Source organism: Chiloscyllium punctatum, chromosome 22, assembly GCF_047496795.1.
Source record: "Chiloscyllium punctatum isolate Juve2018m chromosome 22, sChiPun1.3, whole genome shotgun sequence".
In the NCBI taxonomy this organism is placed as follows: Eukaryota; Metazoa; Chordata; class Chondrichthyes; order Orectolobiformes; family Hemiscylliidae; genus Chiloscyllium; species Chiloscyllium punctatum.
This window is the reverse complement of record NC_092760.1, coordinates 78226681-78240391: the sequence shown is the minus strand read 5'-3', so window position 1 is coordinate 78240391 and position 13711 is coordinate 78226681. Positions and strand designations below refer to the sequence as shown.

The following is a 13711-nucleotide window of genomic DNA, read 5'->3' as shown; positions in this document are numbered from 1 at the left end:
GCTAATGTAAGACCATATGGCGTCTCCATTTATGTCCTCCTGCTACCTGCTGGAGCAATGCTTGTGGTTTGTGTTAATTTATGTTGTGTCTCTTTGAATTCCAGATGGTTCAAGTTCATTAGTAGAAAGGAGAAATTAATGTATTAATAACATGGATTTGCAACACTTTCCTTGATGTGTACGGATGGTGGATTAATGCAGTGCCATATTTTAATTTAATTTTTTTCTGTAATTCTAAATGTACATTTTATTTTAAATTTATTTGAAAATGTAACTATGTTGAAGATTATGATCCCTTAAGAACTGAATTTTCCTAGTTTTACTGTGTAGCTTGAGATTTATTTTAAAGGTTATTACAACAGTAATTAACTTTCCAAAATTCTAGCATATGAAAATGAAGGGAAGAATTATGAAAAGCACGGAGGTCACCAGACCAATTCAACTAGCATCAACAATTTATCTGGCGCCAAACACATCATATTATCAATGTGTTGTTTTTGAAAATAAGAAGTGTTTGCAATTGGAAAGAAAGGTAAACTAGTCCTTGGATGAAGAGACAAAAATAAACTGCAGATACAGTTTTTAGTCCTTGGATGAAGGCAGGCAAAAGGACAACAGTCAGCTGACATCATGAGTCCTCTGGCCATTGGCCAGAAGGGTTCAGATAATTGATTGACCACAGCAGAAGTTACTTGCCCCTAGGAATATGATATAAAAATTATTACTCAAGGCAACGGAGCGTTCTTCTTGGGGAGGTCTCATCAAGCAGATCTGGTAGGTAGCAGTTCTCATCAGGCAGTCCCCAGAGAGCAGTCTTCATCAGATAGGTGGAAGAAGAATCAGAAGGAGAGAGGGAAGTGTTCACTAACACCTTGGCTAGACAACAGGATGCTGCCACCACCAATTCAACAAGAATGATACATGTTGCACCATCAGCCTCTTCGTCCTCTGGTATCAGTGAACTACCCCCAGTGGTCACAGTTGTATACTTTGTTGATCTAACTAATATATCTGAACTATTGCTTCTTAACAAGTCAATCACCAATCAGAAAATTACATACAAATTGCTAATTGCCTATAATAGCTAACTGTGGTCATGATCCCCAAAACCAACAATTGGCAATGAGAATATATGGTGTATAAATCTAATTAAATTTATTTCAAAAAGCAGCTGCAAGCAATCATGAAGAAAATAAACCTTCACATAAAATACTATGTATGGCTCATAAATTTAGTTGCACAATTTTTTTATAAACTGGGTTTAGCAACTTATTTTTAGATTCAATAATCCTGTGTTAGATTTATAGATATGTTTCCTTAACATTTAACTCATAAACAAATAGTTAATTTCAATATCCTCTGTTTAAAGCTCATATACAATTTAAAGTAAGAGACAGCAACATTTAGATTTTACGAAGAGTCATCTGTCTCATGAATAGCTTGAATCCAGAATTGTGTGTCATAGGCAAAGGACATTCAGCTCATTGTTTTTTTTGACATCAATCTGTTCAGACAGGTTGTGACTTATCTCCAGAAGCTTAAATTCAGACTATTTGACCCAAAGGTAGGGACATTTCCTGTACTGCATCTTAGTTCACTTTCACCTCATTGTGCGTTTGCTGAGTCATTTGTCAAGCTAACTAGATAGTCACATTCCTCTATTCTCTCCATGTAGCTCTTAGTTTTTTTTGTTCTATTCAAGCATTTCATCAAATCTTTTTTGCATGTTACTGTTGAGTCTGCTTCCACTGCCCTTTGTGGTGGTGCATTGTAGATTGTAACAACTTGCTGGGTGTAAAATTGGGAGAGCTGCCCCATAGACCTGTCAAGCAATAGCCTACTAGCCATGGCCTTCACCCAAAATCCTAGGCTCCTTCATATCATCCCAAAGTATGTCTTTACTTACTGCTGAGACAGACCCACAAGAGATGATAGGTTATCAGGATTGAGGGCTGCTGGGAATTCTCAATATTGACCATGGATTCCTTCAAGTGTCATGTTTTTAAGTCAAGTATAGTCAAGGAAACTTTGTTCTGACTGAAATCAACTGACTCCCTCAATTGATGAATCTGTGCTGTTCCATATTGAACATCACTTGGAAGCAATGCTAACAATAGAATGTACTCAGAATGTACTCTGTGTTGGACATTTCAATGTCAATCATCCAAAGTGGCTTGACAGCAGTAATGACCCAATTGGCAGCTTAGACATAGCTATAGACCAGCCTGAGAGTCAACATAAGGGAAAACTAACTGGATCTTAGCAACATCAAACTATGTGCTTTTATCCCCTACAGTATGGTAAGTGTGAAGTCTGCACAGTCCTTGTAGAGACAAATTCTAACCAGGCAGACTGAAAAATGTTGTATCAACTTGATGAAGCTGCAATACAGGACTACAAGTATTCTAAACAGTGGAAACCACCTTCTGTAAATAAAGTTAAGTGATCCCAGACCAAAGGATTGGTTTGAAGCCACAATGTCTCACCACATCCAATCATGGAAAGTGTTAGCCAATCAAACAACTAATGAGCAATGACTCTATTAACATTCTTATAATCAAATATTAGAGGGGAGGTGTGGAATGGAAATGATGAGCTTGGACAAGGATGAAATGGAAGCACTTGCAACAGCCTTTAGCCAGAAATTTCAAGTGGATGTTGCATCTTGGCCACCTTCTGTGGTTACTCAGTATCAAAGATGCCAGTCTTCAGCCAATGCCATTCACTGCAGAGGATAGAAAGGAGTGCACCCAGGATAGAAGAAAAGCTGTTAGTTTCAATAACATCCCACTGTCGTGCAGATATTATGCTGTCACACTAGAACCCCATCGCCACGATGTTGCTTTTCAGATTCCAATGCTGGCATCCATTCACCAAAGGGGAGCATTGCCCACATACATTTTGTCCACAAAAGGGTAATCTCGTCAATTACTGCTCCATCAGTCAAACATAGCACAGTATAGGCCCTTTGGCCCTCGATGTTGTGCTGACATTGTATTCTTCTCTAAGATCAGACTAGCCTAGATACCCTTCATTGTACTATCTTCCATGTGCCTATTCAAGAGTTGCTTAAATGTCCCTAATGTATATGACTCTGCTATCACTGGTGGCAGTGCATTCCATGCACCCACCACTCTGTGTAGAGCATCTACCTCTGACATCTCCCCTTAACATTCCTCCGATTACATTAAAATTATGCCGCCTCATGATAGACATTTCCACCATGCGAAATAGTCTCTGTCTCTCCACTCTATCTATGCCTCTCTACATCTTGTACTCCTCTATCAAGTCACCTCTCATCCTCCTTCGGTCCAATGAGAAAAGCCCTGACTCCCTCAACCTTTCTTCATAAGACCTGCCCTCCAGTCCAGGCAGCATTCTGGTAAATCTCCTTTGCACCCTGTCTAAAGCTTCCATATCCTTCCTATAATGACATGACCAGAACGGAACACAATATTCCAAGTGTGGTCTAACTAAGGCTCTGTAGAGCTGCAGTATAACCTCGTGGCTCTTAAACTTAATTCCCCTGCTAATGAAAGCCAACACACCATAAGCCTTCTGAAAAACCCTATCAACTTTGAGGGATCCATGGACACAGAATCCAAGATCCCTCCGTTCCTCCACATTGCCAAGGCTCCTGCCTTTAACCTTGTATTTTGTATTCAAATTCGACCTTCCAAAGTGAATGACTTCGCACTTTTCCAGGTTGAACTCCATCTGCCACTTATCAGCCCAGTTCTGCACCTGTCAATGTCCCATTGCAACCTACAACACTAGGTCCACACTATTCACAGCTCCACCAACCTTTGTGTCATCGGCAAACTTACTAACCCACCTTTCCACTTCTTGATCCAAGTCATTTATAAACATCACAAAGAGCAGAGGTCCCAGAACCAATCTCTGCAGAGGATCACTGGTCACTGAGCTCCAGGCTGAATGCTTTCCATCTACCACCACCCTCTGTCTTCTATGGGCTAGCTAATTCTGTATCCAGACAGCCAGATTTCCCTATATCCCTTGCCTCCTTACTTCCTGAATGAGCCTACCATGGGGAATCTTATCAAACACTTTGCTAAGATTTATGTACACTACATACACTGCTCTATCTTCTTCAAGGTGTTTTGTCACATCTGCAAAGAATTCAATAAGGTTTGAGGGGCATGACATGCCCCTCTCAAAGACATGCTGACTATCTCTAATCGAACTGTGGTTTTCCAAGTAATCCTAAGTTCTGTCTCTCCGAATCCTCTCCAATACTTTGCCCACTGCTGGCATAAGACTGACTAGTCTGTAATTTCTCGGATTATCCCTATTCCCTTTCTTGAAGAAGGGAATAGCATTTGCCACCCGCCAATCATCAGGCACTACTCCAGTGGACAATGAGATACAAAGATCATCGCCAAAGGTGCAGCAATCCCTTCCCTCGCTTCCTGTAGTTACCTTGTGTATATTGCTTCTGGCCCAGGGCATTTATCTATCCTTATGTTTTTCAAACTTTTCAGCACATCCTCCTTCCTAACATCAACCTGTTTGAGAACATCAGTCTGTTTCACGCTGTCCTTAGAAAGCTCAAGGTCACTGTCAGCCAATACTGAAGCAAAGTATTCATTAAGTACCTCCCCTACTTCCTCTGACTCCAGGTACAAGTTCCCTCCACTATCCCTAATCGACCCTTCCCTCACCCTGGTCACCCTCTTGTGTAGAAGGTTTTAGGGTTTTCCTTAATCCTACCCGCTAAAGCTTTTTCATGCCCCCTTCTAGCTCTCCTAAGTCCATTCTTCAGTTCCTTCCTGGCTACCTTGTAACCCTCTAAAGCCCTATTTGATCCTTGCCTCTTCAACCTTAAGTAAGCTTCCTTCTTCCTCTTGACTAGCTGTTCCACATCCCTTGTCACCCAAGGTTCTTTTAACCTACCATCCCTTCCTTGCCTCAGTGGGACAAACCTGTCCAGCACTATCAGCAAGAGCTTCCTAAACAACCTCCACATTGCTGTCGTGTATTTCCCTGAGAACATCTATTCCCAATTTAGGGGCCCCATTCTATTCTCAACCATCAGCAAAATTATGGCATACGGCATGTTGAGCATTTACTAAATGTTAAAAGCTCACAGCTCTGAGTTCCCAGGATCACTCATCCCCAGACCTTATTACAACTTAATCCACAGATTGATGAAAAAGTTGAATTCTGATGATGAAGCGAGAGTCACTGCACAGAACATCAAGACTTTGACTGAGTTAGAATCAATGAGCTCCAATAAAATTTAACTCACTGGGAATCAGGGAAACTCTCCATGGGCTGGAACCATAGCCCAAAGAAAATGATTGTTATTTTTGGAACCCAGTTGATTTAGCCTCAGATTATTGTTGCAAGAGTTCCTCAGGATTGTGTCCCAGATCCAACTGTCTTCAGCTGTCATCGATAATCTTCCCTCCATCACAGAGTGAGAAGAGGGAATGCTTTGCTGATGGTCGCTCAGAATTTAGTTCCATTCACAACTGCCTAGATATTCACTGACTAGGTCTGTGAATGCAAAACCTGCACAACATTCAGGCCTAGGCTGGGAAGTGGCAAGTCAGCTTTGTCCTACATTAGTACCAGCTAATGACCATTGCAAGTGATGAAATATTTTCATTTTTGGGACTATAGACTTAAATGGAAGTTGCTACAACTGCCATAACTGGAAAACCAGGAAAGTTTTTTGGCAGCTTGGAGGTAATGTTACATATTGTTGAGCTGTGCAGTAAAATGTTGCTTTTTGGAAGCAATAAGAGTGAGAATTTGAGACCAAAGGTGATGAAAATCTTGTGAATTATGGAAATTCTGCCTTGCAACAGCTGTATGTTTGTTTCAACTGCAGTGTGTTAAAATACTATAAGTGCCAAAAGTAGCAGAGAGTGAAAATCATCCAGAACCTACAAACAGAAAACATCTCTCTCTCTTTGTCTCTCTCGCTTACACTCTCTCACACATTTTCTCTCTCTCTCTCTCTCTCTCTCTCTCTCTCCTCCACCCCTTCCCCCAAAACTCACTCTCTCGCATGTCCCTCTTTCTTCTCGATATTGGGAAAAACAGCAAATTCAAGAAAGCTTTAAAGGAAGAATTTATATAAGACCTAAATTCATCTGACCCAGCATTGAATTGAAGGATGACTGTCATCTTGCAGATACTGTTACTATTGCAAGTAAGGATGTGCAGGCTCGGTGGATTAGTCATGGGAAATGCAGAGTTGCAGGATTAGAGCAGGGGACTGGGTCTGTGTGGAATGATTCTTGAAGGGTAGGTGTGGATTTTATAGGCCAAATGACCTGCTTCCACGCTGTAAGGATTCTATGATTTACAGGAGAAAATAACATGTGGCTAGATTATTTTCGTTAGTTCTGGTGTTTGATAACTGTTTGTAGCTGTTCTTGTTGTATTGTTGTCTTGTCAGCTCATAGCATCCACACAAATCCATTCTCGGGTTTAATGTTGGTTTGTCTACCTGTACGTATTTAACCTGCACAAACCTAAAGAGAAGCCGAATAAGAAGCAAACTACCCTCTTGGGGTAGTTCTTTCTGTCAAACAGGAACAAAAATTGTTTTGAAAATTTGGCCATGGCAGTTATTATGAAGAGAATGTTTAATTTGTTTGTTATAATTCTCTTCTCTTTCAGGCCAGACACATGTTTTGACTTACATTGAAGATGCAGTGAGTCAATTGCTGGAATATAAGGAGGACTTCAGTAAGTCTGGGATTGCCAGATTCCTCGCTGAATAGTAAGTACAGGAATACTTCTAAGTGATATTTATGGGAACTGCAGTTATTAAAAATGAATCACTTTTTAAATTTAAATTATGGTAAATAAAATATAGGAGCAGAAGAAGGCCATTCAGACCAATGACCCTGCTTTGCCATTCAATCATAGCTGATCTGTTTCTCAACCCCTTTCCTGCCTTCTACCAATAACCTTTGATCCCCCTAAGAATCAAGAACCTATCTGTCTTTGTCTTAAATACGTTCACTGATTGGCCTTCCACAGATTCACCACCATCTGACAGCATCAGAAGAAATTCCTCCTCATCTCAGTACTAAAGGATACGCTCTTCACTCTGAGGATGTGTCTTCGGGTCCTAGTCTCTCCAACTGGTGGAAACATCTTTTCTGCATTCACTGTATCCAAGTCTGTCAGTATTCTGTAATGGGATATCCCCCCCTTAGTTCTATCGAGTACAGACTCAGAGTCCCTAGCCGCTCCTCAAGTGACAAGCCCTTCATTCCCGGGATCATTCTTGAGAGCCTCCTCTGGACCCCCTTCAAGGCCAGCACGTTCTTTCTTAGACCTGGGGCCCAAAACTGCTCGCAATATTCCAAATGCAGTCTGACCAGATCGTTATGTAGCCTCAACAATATATCCCTGCTCTTGATTCCTTGCCCTCTTGAAATTAATGCTATAATTTGTTTTTCTAATGTCAACTGAACCTGCATGTTAACTGTAAGAGAATCCTCAGCTCAGACCCTTTGTACTTCAGGTTCCCCAGGCTTTCCATTCTGTCTGCGCCTCTTTTTTTTCCTTAAAAAGAGTATAACCTTACACTTTCCCACATGGTATTCCATCTGCCACTTCTTTGTCCGCTTGCTGAGCATGTCTAAGTCCTCCTGCTGCCTTCCCACCTCTTCAACACTACCTATCCTTTCATCTATCTTCATGTCATTTGCAAATTTAGCAACAGTGCCCTCAGTTCCTTTGTCCAGATTGTTAATATATATCATGAATAATTGTGGTCCCAACACTGACTCCCATGGACCTCCACTATTCACCAGTTACCACCTTGAAAATGACTCCTTTATCCCCATTCTCTGTCTTCAGACAGCCAATCCTTTATCTATAGCAGTACCTTGCCCTAACACCATGTGCTGTTAAATAATTTAGCAGCTTCCTGTGTGGCACCTTGTCAAATGCCTTCTGGAAATCCAAGTTGAACATGTCCACTGCCTCTCTTTTACCTAACTTGCACATGACCTCCTCAAAGATTCTAACAGATTTGTCCCTTGACAAAGCCGTGCTGACCCACTTCTATTTTACCATGCGCTTCAAAGTATTCTGCAATTTTATCCCTAATAATGGACTGTAAAAATCCTCCCAACAACCAAGGTCAGGCTAACCTGCCTATGATGTCCCATCTACTGCATCCCTCCCTTCTCAAGCAGCATGTTCCATTCATCATTTTCCAGTGCTCTGGGATCCTTCCTGACTCGAGTAATTCCTGAAAGATCACCACCAATGCCTCTACAATGTCCTTAGATCACTGGAGAGTAGTCTCGCTGGTCCAGGTGGTTTATTCGCCTTCAGACATTTCAGCTTCCCCAGCACCTCCTTAAGTGAATTAAATAACAAATATGTTTTCTTCAGCTTGTTTCATCACTTTAAAATTAAATTGAATCTCATGCAAGCTTTATAGTGACTTTTTCAAGATAACTGTTGATGTATTTTATACTATATAAAGATTCCAAGTCAGTTGCTCCTGGTACACTTTTACTGTACCTGGTATCATTGTCTTCAATCCTAGCCACAAGGATTTGCTTAGCACATCTCGTTCTTCCCTTTTCCTGGTAGAACCAGTCTTCTCACAACTCTGGGGACATGTTTATCCTCAAGGTGTTTCTGAAACATATCTGTGTCATCGCTAAGACAATCTATCTCCACCTCCTTAACATCCTGTCTTAGCTTGCTGCTGCAACTCTAATTTATACTTTGGCACTTCTGGACTTGTCTGTTCTAACACAGTCTAGGCCAGCCTCCCACATTCTACCCTCAGTAAATTTAAAGTCATCCAAAGCCCTTGTTGTCTGTGTCCTGACTTGCGCCAGTTCTCATGTACCCATCACCCTTGCACCCACCGAGCTGCATTAACTCCTGGTTAGGCAATGCAATGATGATACAGTTCTCTTTCGTGTTTTCAAATTGGTCTGCTGTCTCACCCTTCGCTATCTATGTAATCTCCTGCAGCTGTACAACCCTCTGACGTATATGCGCACTTTTAATCTGGGATCTTGAACAGGCCCTCGTTTTAATCACTCCACTGTTCAGCTGCCAAGACCCTAAGCTTCGGAATTCCTTTGCTAAATCCCCCTCTCTCTCCACCTCTGTTTCCGCCTTACTTTTCAAAGCCTACTTCCCTACTTCTTTGACTCAGCTTTTGACCATCTCCCTAATATATTTTTTGTATGGCCCAGTGTCAAATTTTGTTTATTAATGCTCCTGTGAAGTGCCATGGGATGTATTTTATGACATTAAGTTCACGATATAAAGTGCAAGTTTTTATTGTTGGACAGAATGTTTTGATATAATGTCTGTATTCCGTGTCAACAGTTTGATGTGTGATGGGTACCATATGTTTAGCAGTGGCATTTACATCTTTGTAGTTTTAAAGAATTCATCTTAGCCCATTAATTTCACGGTAATTTAAACTAAACCTGTTCTTGTGCAAATTGAAACCAGTGACACTGATGTAATATTATTTTAATATTCATTTTCAATTATATTTCAGTTTATTTTATACAATACTTTAAAAAAATACAAACAAATAAAGATGTGAGCATTTAACTTGGTAACTCTCCAAACAACAGTTCGAAAATTCTAGATTTTTCTGTCTCATCCCTTTCTGTCTCCAATGTTTTCTGCCAATTTCTCTTCAATGTTGCCAGTATTAACTCCATGTTGCTTTAAGGTTTCCTGGTCACTGTTCTTTTTCCAATATCCTTGCCAAGAGATTAACCTTGATCCACAAGGCGTGATCACAAGTGTTATCAGCTGCTGCTTATGTGGGGCTCAGTTGGCTGGATGGTTTGTTTGCATTGCAGAATGACGCTAGCAGCATGCGTTCAATTCCCATACAGGCTGAAGTCACAATGCAGTTCCCATCTTTTCAACCTTGACTAAGACATGGTTGCCCTCTGGTTTAACTCTTCAACAGTTGTGTCTGTCTCACGAGAGCATAATGCTCTGGAATAGTGGCAGCTTTACCTTGTCTTATGTGGAATCACTACAAGATAGTTGTCTTCACAGCCTGATTAGCTAACCACCCAATGAAATAATTTGCATTTATTTTCCACAGCTAGTTTCAATGGCTCATAGAAGCACAACAGACAAACATTGAATGAATGAAAGGAGATGTTCTAAGTGACTAAAAACTTGCACAGTGTTCGGCTTGAAGGGGAGAGGGAAACTGAGAAGAGGAATGCGTTGAATTTAAAGTCCTCATTTTCAAATCATTTCACTGTGATCTCGGCGCTCAATCCTGTTCTTGAAGCCTCTTCCATTTTCACCATTGCTTAAGCTTGTCCACTTTTGGAAACTCATTACTGAAGCCTTCAGCTGGAGTGAGAGGGAAATACCCTTCAAACCACATTGGCCCACTCAGCCTTTCTTCCTTTACTCTAATGAATCTATCCTTTTCAACTTTGCTCTATCATATACATTTTGTGACTGATTTTCCATGAAAGGAAAAAAGAGAACAAAAGTGTTTGGTTGTGTGTTGCCTTTGGCACGCATAAGTTAAGTCATGCATGTGCAAAACGGATACTGAACCAGGCAGGAAAGAATGAGGGCTGACCAAAGGTTTGTTTTGGAAAGGTGAGGTTTCAAGGGCATTTTTGAAGCAGGAGGTGGATTCATAAAAGGCTGGAGTTAGTAGAACAAAATGTTCCAGGTGATACAGATCATAGATTCCCTACAGTGCAGAAGCAGGCTGTTCAGCCTATTGAGTTTGACCTGATCCTCTGAAGAGAATCCCATCCAGACCCACCCCCATACCCGTAGACCTGCATATACCATGCCTTAACCTACACATCCCTGGTTACTATGGGGCAATTTAGCATGACCGGTTCACCTAACCTGCACATCTTTGGACTATGGGAGGAAACCAGAGCACCTGAGGAAACTTGCACTGGCACGGGGAAAACGTGCAAACTCTACACAGACAGGTCCCTGGTGCTGTGAGGCAACAGTGCTAACCACAGAGCCACCATGACACTGATGGAGAAGGTTGTGGAGATATGGTGGGGACATGCCATGATGAGCTGTTGGGATTTGAATACAGATTGTCAATATAGTTGTCATAACCTGGTTTTACACATGATTTAAAAAAAAAACTGCATTTTAAAGCTATAGAGTGTTAGCCAGGGGCTGCTGAAACATAAAAACAGCAGCTTGTGAACTCAGGTTATCCAGGCCCCAGACACTGTCTTGTACTGGCTGGAACCAGTTAGAACCTAGTCAGCTCGGAGGAATGACTAATATATGGGGTGAGTCTATAGTGGAGAGACCCAGGCTCCTCAAATGACCCAGAACCCAGGAGAAGTAAGACACCACAGTTTGGGAAGATAAGGAAAAAGGATAAACATGAAGGATTTCGGGCGTGCCAGCAGTGAAAATCTGGAGATCAACCTTCGCCAATGTTGAGGACCTACACTTGGCAGCGTGGAGATTACATCAAGTACCTGGGGAATCACCGGGTCAGCGTGTGCTCCTATTCTTGGATATTCGCCTTTAAATTCTTTGTTCAGGGAGCATCAGAGAAACCTAGTAAGCGTGAGCATAGAATTTAGTTGTGTATGAATTGCATGCCTGTTTTTAATTTTTCCTTCATGAAATTGTATGAATTGTATGTCTATTTTAACTAAACTAATGAAGTTAGTGGTTAGTTGATACAGATTTGACTCTTTTTCTATTTGTGCCAAGCCAATGACTGTTGCCAAAGGCAGTAACTGGACAACAAGGGCTTCTTGTTTTACTCAAATCCTTTCTGATCATGGAATTGTCCAATCTGTGGACATCACAAGATGAATAAGTACAACCCTTCTGTTTAGACATAATCTGAGATCATTGTTTTCACATAGGGTTGTGATGTACAGTTAGAAATTTTAAACAAGCCCCTACTGACACTAAGGAAAAGTCGTCTTACCAGGATGACAATGTAGTGTGTGCATATGTTCATACAGATTAAGAGCAGAAGTTGACCTCTTGACCTCTCAAGGTTGCTGTCTCATTCAATAAGAATGTGGCCGAAGTGATTATTCCACGTTCCTGAATACCCCAAATAACTTTTCATTCCCCCTTGCTAATCAAGAATTTATCTGCTCCTGCATTAAAAATATTCCAAGATTCTCCTTCTTCCAAAGCCTTTGGAGGAAGAGAGTTCCAAAGACTCATGGCATTGTGCGGAAGAGACATTTCTCCGTATCTCTGCCTTGTGTGTGGGAGGAGTTTTCTCTAGATTCTGTGGGATAAAATGCTGGGGTTTCCCTGAAGGCTGAATCTGTATCTAGATATTGCTTATATTTGCATTTAAATTAGTTGGTCAAGACTCTAGCCTTGCCAATTCAAAAAAAATCTTTTGAGACCTGTTGTTGACAAGTTGCTTAAAGCAGTTATATTAAAGTCTTCTGTTGCCAGCACAAACAATGCTATTAATTTGACTAAAATAACATTGTCAATGCTATCTTGGCCCAGTTCATTGCAACTCACCCCATTTAGAAATTTGGCACTTTTGCAACTTATATCAAGATGGTGATTCATATTCCAGAAGACAGTCCACTGCTTTAATAAGTGTGCAGTGCATTCTATCTTCGAACATGTCCAGAACATGTCCTTTGAAATTCCATTCACTCCTGCCATTTTCTTTCACCTAACCTTAGATTAATACTGTTCTTTCTGTTTCACAAGTTTTGCTTTGCTATATTCTGTAACACTTCTTATCACTAATTTCAGCACAAGAAATAGGAGAAGTATGTCATTTTCTCCATTAACACCATTTTGTTTTTATTCATTCCATAATGACACATATGGTTTGCTGGCAAGGCCAGAGTTGAGAGTGTAGTGCTAGAAAAGCACTGCATCAGCCCTTCCTGATGAAGGACTTATGCCCGAAATGTCCATTCTCTTGCTTCTCAGATGCTGCCTGACCTGCTGTGCTTTTCCAGCACTACACTCTTGACTCTGAGCTCCAGCATCTGCAGTCCTCACTTTCTCCTCCTTGCTGGCAAGGCCAATCCTTAATTGTCCTGGTACTGAATAGCTTGTTAGCCATTTCACAAGGCAATTTAGAGTCAATCGCATCTGGGATTACATGTAGGCCAGACCAGGTCAGCATGGGCAGATTTCCATCCTGAAAGGGCATCAGAGTACTGGATGGGATTTTGAGGGCAGTATAGTAGTTTTGTAGTCACCATTACTGTGGTTAGTTTTCAATTCTAGAATTACTAATTGAATTTAAATTCCACCAACTGTGTATTGAGATTTGAACCTGTGTCCCCACAGCATCAGCCTGGGTCTTTGGGTTATTAACCAGTAGCATATACTATAATTTCATTATCTCTCCAATTTTCTCTCTCACCATCTCAACACTCCTTGATATACTTAATATGTAGAAATCTATCAACCTCTATCTTGAATATACTGAGTGACTGACTGAGCTTTCACAGCCACCTGGTGTAGAGAATTTCCCCTGAGGGAAGAAATTTCTCCTCGTCTTACTTCTAAATGGCCTGCATCTGATTGTGTCCCCTGATCTTTGCTAGCCCTTGCCAGAGAAAGCATCAATCTTGCATCTGCTCTGTCAAATCCCATAAGAATTTGTACTCTTCAATGTGATCGCTTCTTATTCTTCAAAATACTCGAGAATATCGGCCCAGTCTCCTTATTCTTTCCTCATAGGCTAATCCCATTATCC

The 13711-nt window shown here is 41.0% G+C and overlaps 1 protein-coding gene across 2 annotated transcripts in view; it reads left to right on the top strand.

The window, feature by feature from the left end:
* The window catches only part of cstpp1 (centriolar satellite-associated tubulin polyglutamylase complex regulator 1), a 327290-nt gene that overhangs the window by 69888 nt on the left and 243691 nt on the right, over window positions 1-13711 (top strand). For both annotated transcript variants that reach the window (XM_072592675.1, XM_072592676.1), the window contains exon 2: window positions 6655-6757. In XM_072592675.1, coding sequence (XP_072448776.1) covers window positions 6655-6757 — 103 coding nt within the window. The remainder of the gene's footprint in view (window positions 1-6654; window positions 6758-13711) is intronic.